Source organism: Penaeus monodon, chromosome 13 (assembly GCF_015228065.2).
Source record: "Penaeus monodon isolate SGIC_2016 chromosome 13, NSTDA_Pmon_1, whole genome shotgun sequence".
NCBI classification, from domain to species: Eukaryota; Metazoa; Arthropoda; class Malacostraca; order Decapoda; family Penaeidae; genus Penaeus; species Penaeus monodon.
Window position 1 is genome coordinate 42372792 of NC_051398.1, and position 10000 is coordinate 42382791.

A 10000-nucleotide genomic window follows, 5' to 3' on the forward strand; every position below is an offset into this window, starting at 1 on the left:
TATTCATACAACTATATCCAAACCACAGAAAGCAGCTTTAGGTCTTTTTACCACAAAATTCTACAATTCCTAGAAGTATTTATCTACGGATCAGTTTCCATAATTCTCATTTTCCCTCATCACTTCCGCATGCACTCAACCTTTACAAATTACAGTACTAAAAAGATACGACGAATATACGATGCAATATTAAAGGGGGCAATAAGGTAAAATCTGGAAGAAACTTAACGATATGTGAAGAAATTCACATTTCAGAAATACTTAACGACATTGGACAAAAAACAAAAAAGATATAAACCACCTCTGAAAAGGGATATCGATTGAATATTCATAAATTTAATGTAACAATTATAGACTCGAGCCAAATATATGTAGTCTTTTTAGGTTACTACTTAACGAACCTTATAAGGAAATATTACCAACAGACAAATGTTACAAAAAGGACAAAAGCATTTCCAGAAAAGTAGGGTATGAAGTGATTCAGCACTATTGGTAGGCCGGGTATTATTAGTAAAACCGTGTAACCAATCCATTAATATCTACGTATTGTAAAATAATTCACGAAAAAGTAAACAAGCATTCAAACCACAAATTGGCAAATTTAAAATCATTACTTTAGAGACAACCAAGGAAAACTTCAAATAAAATATCCCGATTCCCTTTGAAATCTGTTCCAAAAACGGACAAAGAAAGTAGGTAACAATGGTATCCGCGCCGGGGACTTAACCTACATCACAAGACTTCCCGTAAGATAAGCTCGAGTTGTTTACTATATTATTTCTGCTAAGTGTAACGGTAAATAGAACCATTTAGTAATTTTGATGGAAGACAAACCTTAATGTGTTAGATTTACTCCTTTGCAGAATCGAAGATAAACGAGTTTAAGACATATTTTCAGAAAGTTAAGTCAGTTATTTTTTTTTTTTATTATCATTATTATTTTTTTATCATTAAGGAGTCTATTACCAGTCCTATCTTTCCTTGATTTTCGGATTTATCAAAATTTCATTGCTATTAGTATTGTTAATAAGCATTATAATAATCACAATGCCATCAGCAATAATAATACCGATATTAATGCATGAATATATATTACCCGGCACCATTGGACTAAGCACTTGTGGAAACATGTATGGGTAAAATCATTCCAAGAGAAAAACATTGGGTATAGCATGTATTCTTGCCATCCCGGCAACACTGGGTAGTTTCAAGTTTCTAAGATATTCTAAAATTTCAACGGCCGAAGTAGAGGATTTTCAAAAATCCTATACAACAAAAATCCATGAAGCATTATTACGGAGCGATCCAAATTCTTCAGTATCACGGGCCAATTAGCACTAATCTCTAGTCTTGCCGACCATACCTTTTACTGTTGTGCAATACATTGCGATTAATATTTTTACGTAATCGGATCTTCAACCATTTTTATTTGTTTTTCTGTAAACTGCGATGTTAGGTGTACGTCGAGCATTCACAGGCATACTAACCATACGGTAACTCGAATTTACACATTACTGAACGTTATCAGACAAGTAAATAGCACAGTAAGGTACTAATAGAATTTTTTCCAGCGGTTGTGGGTATCACAAACGCAACCTTGTGAGCTCGCTAATGTAATGTTGCGACATATTTTATTTTGCCAACTTCTGTCTCGAATCCGGTGTACAGTGTGTGCGTGCGTGCGTGTGCGCGCGCGCGCGCTATTATACACACACTTGCAAATGTATGTATTAGATATTTCAAGGCACTTCATTTTCTTATTCATGCTATCAAGATATTTTTCAAGTTTACCATTTCAAATTATCCCTCCAGATTTCAAGGTCTGCATTTTTTTCAACTTACATTATTGACATATGTGAGTTGGTGTTCGAATCAATAATTAGGTTGGACATGACAATGGTTATGGTATTCTGAGATTCTCGGTAACAAGGAACAGCTGAACATCATAATATTCCGAATAATAGTGAAATTTCCACTACTAAACTAAAGATAAATCTGACAAGCAAACTCCTATTTAATAGCTTTCAGCTCGTGTTGTGAATTTAAATAAGAGATGAGGGTTAAAAAAAAAATGTTCCAAATATTTTATGAATTTATATAGCTATATATGAAATGTAATTACTGGATTTATACAAAGAATTCTATACATATTAAACTTGTACAAAAATTGCATTGATAGGTGCATACGTCATTCAAAAAATCTTGAAGTGGGATCAAAGACACTTTTTGAATTTTGAAAACATCCCACCACAATATCTATTGAAAAAACTCTTTATTCATGATAATATCAGACAAAGAATTCCAATTTTTTTTATCAGGAAGGGTTTAACAGCACTGGATGGAGTTCCTTAAAGGCTTTCTAGCAGCAGAGCAATGCCCTGACCACCCCCAATGCAAGCTGAGCCAATACCATATTTCAGTCCACGACGCCTGGAAAGCAGAAAAAACAAATCAACAACAAAAGTAATTGCCAAATAGGTTTTAAAATCAAGGATAACAGAGCAGTACCAAAATAATAAATGGGAAATAACCTGATTTCATGCACAACGTGGGCAGTGATACGAGAGCCTGATGCACCAAGAGGATGGCCCAAGGCAATGGCTCCTCCATTCATGTTGAGTATGGCAGGGTCCAAGTCAAGTTCACGCTGGCATGCAATAGTCTGGGGTGCAAAAGCCTCATTGATCTGAAAAGAATGTTTTTGGGATTACTTAAGTTTTCACCTTCAATAGAAAAACTGTTACTCAAGTCAGATATTAGAAAACAAAGGTCAAAACTTTGCTAATTCTCTTCCGGATTTACTACCCTAACTCTATACTCTCAGCTCTAATCAGCTGAACTTTGATCATTCACATCATTTCAAACTTACCTCTACCATGCCAATGTCACTCAGTTGCAGACCAGAGATCTTGAGCAGTTTCCTGATGGCAGGAGCTGGGCCAATACCCATGATAGTTGGGTCTACACCAGCAATAGAGTAACCCACCAACCTTGCCAAGGGCTTGAGGTCATGCTCCTTGCAGGCTTCTTCTGATGCCAAGACAACAGCTCCAGCACCATCACAAATGCCCTGAGGAACATTTGCAGAAGTTGAATTTTATAGGAAGTGCAGTAATATGGAATACACAGTATAAACATAATTCAAAATCTCCAAGGTATTTACAACTGAGAATCAAACTTAAACACATTTCTTCTGTTGAACTACAAAAAACTTTTCCACTTACTGATGCACTTCCTGCAGTCACTGTTCCATTCTTCTTGAACACACTAGGCAGCTTGGCCAATCCCTCAATATTTGCCTGGGGTTTGGGATGCTCATCAACAGTCATCTCTGCAGGACCCTTCTTAGTTTTCACAGTGACTGGTGCAATTTCAGCATCAAAGTGACCATTTTCTTGACCTGTGGAAGAGGTGCCCTTATTCTTAAAATTTTCTTGATACTTGTTTACTTGGTATCGATGAATAAAATGATGCAAGTGAACTCCAAACTTTGACTAAGACAACACCTAAGAATTTGACCTGCTAAAGCAGCCGACACCTTACCATTCTTCCAGTTCGTCTGACTCTTGAGAGCAAATTCATCAGCATCTTGCCGAGTAATGTTATACTTGGCTGCAAGGTTCTCTGCGGTTACTCCCATAGGGGTCTTACAATGGGCATCAGTAAGGGATGCCCAGAGTGTGTCCTGGAGAGGAGGAGGAGAAGAAAAAAATATATATTTTATTACTCATACTCATACAGATGCATTTATCCATTTTTTTCTTAAAACATGAACAAAATATCTCCTATCTCTACATTGATTTAAAAAGAAAGGACTCATAAAATTCCTGATTCTTAATATAATCATCCAAATCCATTTTTACCAATAACTGTTCTTATTCATTTATCTATTTTCATATTCATCTTTCTGGTACGCTATATACCTCCATGGCCAGGTCTGCTCCGAGGCGAGTTCCAAAGCGAATATTGCGAACAGCATAGGGGGCCATGCTCATGCTGTCGGTGCCGCCGGTCAGCACAATCTTGCTATCACCCATAATGATGTCCTGAATAAAAAAATTCATATTAAGAAAATAACATATTTAACAAATTGTACTGAAGACAACAAATGGACCACATAACAGATATAACAGTAGTCTCATAATTGAATCTTATTCAAATTACTGTCCATATTCATCTAATAAATATAAAGTATAAATTTGCTTACACACTTTCAACAAAAACAACACAAAACAAAAAAAAAACACTCATGTATTTGTCTACAACTAAAAATATGATGTATACATTACAAAAGCAATATCATATACCAATACAAATACATAACAGCAACCATCTGCATTGGTGTTCATTAATCAACACAACAGTACTGTAAATTTTAGCCTTTTGAAATACACCAACTTTGAAAAAATCATCACACTAAACATTTTCTTTCATTTATTTACAACAATGTAAGGAGGCTGCATCTTTTCATCAAGCATTTTACCTCAGATATAAATTAAATGTGATAGTTTAACTTTAACTGGGAAAATACTCCTAAAATCCCTTAGAAAGGGAATAATATAGACTGAAAACCACTTCAAAATTGGCAGACCATCAATCCCATAAAGTTAAAATACATTTACTTACATGTGCCCCATTCACCACAGACTGGAAGCCTGAACCGCAAAGCCTGTTGACAGTCAGGGCTGGGGATTCAAGTGGCACTCCACAGCGAAGTCCAACATGGCGTGAGATGTATATGGTATCTGTATGTGCACACTGTTCACAGAAAATACAGTAGTCAGTGCCTTGAACCAGAATCTCAGTAAGCTAAAAAATGGTTTTAAATGAAATGGATACCAAAATGTGTATGATATTTTATGTTACAAAGGCAATAATAAAACTATATAACAATTGTCAAAAATTCAACCAAAACCCCTTAAAATATATACCTCAAATAGCCAAAATACCACTATGAAATGTGATAAGCAATGCTCAACAATCACTGTGGATATGTAATTAACACTCACCCCAATAACATTGCCGACAACCACTGAATCAACCAGTTCAGGTTTCACATTAGCTGCGGCAAGAGCAGACTTGGCAGCAATTTCCTGCAAGTCCGTTGGTGTGTGCTTGGCCAATTTCCCTCCAAACGTTCCAAAAGGGGTACGCTTGGCTCCCACAATGAAGATACCTGAGAAATAGAAGTAAAGTTCGAGTTTCTCCTAGAAAATACATTAAATAGATTTGAATGTTATTTAAAAATATTGTTTTTGAATCCTATAGACCTAAGAAAACCACATTAGAAATATAGGACATAAAAATTCAAGTATTTTTGTTAGTTCTATAAACTCAAACACTTTAATTCACGGTCATCACAAATGACAAATATTGTGTATTTCTACCAGCCAAAAATTTATCTTATCCTAAACATATGTATGCAACTGTAATTTGGTAATTCTTTACAATACAGACACTCTCATCAGAGACTAAGTCCCTAACTCTATGTCACAAAATTTATTCAACAACCTAAATTGCCATGACTAGGTGTGACCTTTGAGCACTGCCTGAGAGAGGGTTGAAGGGGGGGGGGGGTCTGATCCTAACATCCCCTGGCAAACTGTCTTCACCTCAGTATGCACGACAAGGAGGAGCTGAAACTCGGGAGAACTGAGAAGACTTAGGCTTTGACCATGATCTTTTTCCATTGTGGCATTTTTGTTCAGATTATTTCTTTTACCAACAACTGCAACTTTTTTGTCCTCTACAAGAATTACCATGCCAATACAGAGCCTGAAGTTTGCTAATTAAGCTAATTGTTAAATGTTTGGAAATCTGAGATTTTAAGACTGCTCATAATATCATTTTTGTATAATATGAATATGTATAAAATAATAAAGAATTTTTGTATTTATTTTTGCATTTTTGTTCACTGTAATGATAAACATGGTATAGAGTACATCTATTTCATTGACTGCAAATATTTCTCCTAGATATGCTTTGAGGCTTTTCCCTACATTCATATCAGGTTTACAGGCTTGGTGAAGGTATGAAAATTTAAAAATTACATAAGATTACATAAGCAAGCTTCAAATATATTCTAAATAATGCTGCACAATACAGTATGCTAACAAACGATGTCTCTGCACTCTGCTGGCCCTCTGATAAAAGCTGACAAACCTCCATCACGTTTGAGCGAGATTCTGGCTTATAGATCCCCACGTAAATCTAAGCTCTACGTTGCCACAACAGATGTGAAGTGGTTTCTTGGCCTTTACTGAAGCACAGAGCATGGAGGCCCAGCAACTGCTTTACAATGCTCTACTAATACATTGGATTTCAAATTGTAGGCCTATCATCATGGATCAATGCAAGTTCAAAATAGGTCTGGATAGAGTAATAACGAAATCTGACTATATACATAAATATTTATGCTTTTAATGCCATAGCTGGTAAATATAGGTCAATTATTCAACTTCTTAAACTTGTAGTTTGTGGGAGATTAATATACATTATATATATCATACACACACGTGTAAAAAATGAATAAAAGGATTAAAGATCTTTCTCATGCTTATATGGTGTCCGTAATAACACTGAAAACACAACATATTACTGTTGCTATGGTCACCTAAACTAACTTTGCAAAGTTTTAGAACTCAAGTCATCGCGACTTTGCACTTTGCAGGAATAGGCTTATCTCAAACATCCTATTATTCGCCTCCTACTGTAATAACACCTCATAACTACACTCAGGATTGATGTTTGGGTTAAGTTCATGGTAAGTAGAGAAGATTATTACTTACCTCTTGTTAGGGCAGCCATGGTTAAAGGAAATGGAAATTTTTGAAGATTTTGGGAGCAACTTTACCCTCAGCTGACCGGCGACTGCGTCCGATTCCCTTGCTGTGACGAAGTCTGGTTGGTGATGGCTTCGGGAAGTGAAATTGCAGGGTTTATGCTATTTTTACTCTGATTAATTTTTTTTTGTTGATATAGGGTGATTTTTTTTATATTTGTATTGTAATATTAAAAGGAATCACCTGTTGATATGAATGTGTTCGAAGGTTCGTGTTATGTGTCTGCCAAGGAAAGTTTTTTCTTTTCTTGGTAACTTTCTTTTTTTCGTTTCTTTAGCATACACACACACACACACACACACATATATATACACATATATACGATAACTACATAAATCTCTGTGTCAAATATACATAACACGCACTGAAAGTAAAAGGTTAAATGAAGGTGTTTTTGTTATTAAAATCCTTATTTTGAGCTTATCAAGGTGAAACTTTAGTATTGGCCTTGATTGCTGCTGAGATTTCTCCATTATTTGTTAATTTTAGTGTTCGACGCTCTCTCTCTCTCTCTCTCTCTCTCTATATATATATATATATATATATATATATATATATATATATATATATATATACATATATATATATATATATATATATATATATATATATATATATATATATATATATATATATATATATATATATACATGTGTGTGTGTGTGTGTGTGTGTGTGTGTGTGTGTGTGTGTGTGTGTGTGTGTGTGTGTGTGTGTGTGTGTGTGTGTGTGTGTGCGTGTGTGTGTGTGTGTGTGTGTTTATATATATATATATATATATATATATATATATATATATATATATACATATATACACACACATATATGTGTGTTGTGTGTGTATATATATGTATCTATATACATAAATACATACATATATATATATATATATATATATATATATATATATATATATATACATACACACACACATACTGCATATACATATGTATTTATACATATATATATGTATTTATACATATATATATGTATATGTATATATATATATATATATATATATATATATATATATATATATATATATAGAGAGAGAGAGAGAGAGAGAGAGAGAGAGAGAGAGAGAGAGAGAGAGGCATACACACACACACACACACACACACAGTCATATATATATATATATATATATATATATATATATATATATATATATATATATGTGTGTGTGTGTGTGTGTGTGTGTGTGTGTGTGTGTGTGTGTGTGTGTGTGTGTGTTTACCTGTTCTTTAAACGTCAAATGATGGAAAGGAACCTCTCGAAGACACTAGCAACGTTCCAAAAAGACAAAACTAAAACTAAAACAAAAAAAATCTACCGAGCACATTCAATTCCAATTTTCCTCAAAAAGTGTAAATTTTTAACAAAGTGTAAATATTCATCAGTGTAAATTTTCAACAGAGAGCAAAATATTACCGAAGAGTGCACATTCTCATCAATGAGTGCAAATTCTTGGCTAATGTTACTGAAAATGAAAACCACCAATGGTATTCACGTAGCATCTATTTAGGTCAATATTTTTTTTTAATTTCTAATGGAGTCCAAGTATTAATGTTGAAATGATAGTATAATAGAAGTAAACAACATGTGTCTACAGTTAATGTTTTTAGATATGAAAGAAAGTAATCTAGATATTGTATGATTCGCTATACAGCTACCACAAGAAGTTTCCTTAGAAGTCCCTGTAACGAAGGACGTGAAAGCTGTATGTGTATGCCAAACGTCACAATATTTTGCGAATTGGTGATCAAAAGTTTTTTTTTTTTTTTTTTTTTTTTTTTTTTTTTTGACGGTCGTTCAAAAGCATTCGTGCTGATTCTCTTTTCGTATGTTTTGCTTACTATAATAACAAGCATTACTGGTGTTTTAATGATCAATTATAATATAATGAACTGGAATGGAATCGTAAAATAATGTGCAAAATGTAATTGTACAGTAGAATGAAACATCTGGGAAAGTTCGTTCATGGACGGTATATAAAAACAGATAAATGAAAATGATCAGTGGTTTCTATGATTGCGTAAATAAAAACAAGTTTTACATTTTTATTGGCACGTAGAATCTGATTATACACTCTGAAAGTTATTGCGCACATATATATGCTGCTCGTCAATGCAAAAAATGCAATGTGATATTTGTGGTAATTTCAAAAGTTTTATTATTAGCATTAATATTACTAGTCTATCATTATCATAACTATAAGAATTACTATTTACATATTCGTTATATGTAAGGATATGCTGAGATGGCGGAAACTTAATAAAAAGAAAATGCAATTACACTTTTATTATCAGTTACATCAGAACATACATAATGACATACAATGTAATCGGTAGTAAATGCAAAAAAAAAATATACATTATAAATGGCACAACACCTGGCATAAGAAACGGTTGAAGGACAAAGACTTTTAACTTTGGTACACACAGAAGCCAGAAAGTTGTTGCCAATTCTATCAGGTTAAATACACATTTGCGCAAACTCGTACACCCTTCCTGTGTATATCTATGCAGCGTTGTGCTTAGACTTTGTGGGTATGCACATACACTCCAAGACACTGTAGGGTTACCTGGGTCCAAGTGTAAGATCTATTTTCATGAAAGAAATCAAGAGCGGTTTTCTATATCTTTCTCAAGTATTTTTGTAAGACAAATGCAGAAACAAAATATAATAATAATAATAATAATAATAATAATAATAATAATAATAATAATAATAACAATGAAAGCACAACCCACAATCACAGACAGTTTTCTAAAAATAAAGTAACGACTACATTAATGAAGAAATGGCTAAATAAATTTAAAATCTTGACTATAGCAGGGTTTACATACGTTTATATAGAGAGAAGACACACACACACACACTGATGGTTATGCTATCCAAATGCTCTAAAACTTCGTCTATAGCATTTTTTTGCAATATGGACAGGCACTTCTTTATTACCAACTTCTAACTACATTGCAATCACCTGCAATAAAGACACTTTGGCATCAAGACAACTATAAAATTGGCGAAGCGTGGTAATAATTTGGGGAGTAATAACTTTAGGGGAAAAAATAACATATATTATGCATTCATATACAGCCTTTTTTTTTTTTTTTTTTTTTTTTTTTTAAGGTTATGGCCATTTCAAAACAAACT

The 10000-nt window shown here is 33.6% G+C and overlaps 3 protein-coding genes across 4 annotated transcripts in view; all 3 read right to left on the reverse strand.

Moving 5' to 3' along the window:
• Positions 1–10000, reverse strand: part of LOC119580341 (39S ribosomal protein L46, mitochondrial-like) — a 73106-nt gene that overhangs the window by 17885 nt on the left and 45221 nt on the right. The window lies entirely within an intron of this gene.
• LOC119580340 (3-ketoacyl-CoA thiolase, mitochondrial-like) lies at positions 2079–6942 on the reverse strand. Its single transcript, XM_037928438.1, has 9 exons — positions 6789–6942; positions 5010–5176; positions 4627–4758; positions 3924–4046; positions 3544–3685; positions 3225–3400; positions 2870–3070; positions 2532–2686; positions 2079–2430 (listed from the first exon to the last, which is right to left on the reverse strand). The coding sequence occupies exons 1-9, from the start codon at positions 6805–6807 to the stop codon at positions 2349–2351; spliced, it is 1197 nt and encodes a 398-aa protein (XP_037784366.1). The 5' UTR covers positions 6808–6942; the 3' UTR covers positions 2079–2348.
• Positions 9931–10000, reverse strand: part of LOC119580338 (dehydrogenase/reductase SDR family member 12-like) — a 21733-nt gene continuing 21663 nt past the window's right edge. Inside the window, exon 9 of one of the 2 annotated variants that reach the window (XM_037928433.1) lies at positions 9931–10000. This exon is cut by the window's right edge and continues 1325 nt beyond it. The gene's annotated coding sequence lies outside the window, so the exon portion shown is untranslated. The other variant, XM_037928434.1, reaches the window with a different exon arrangement.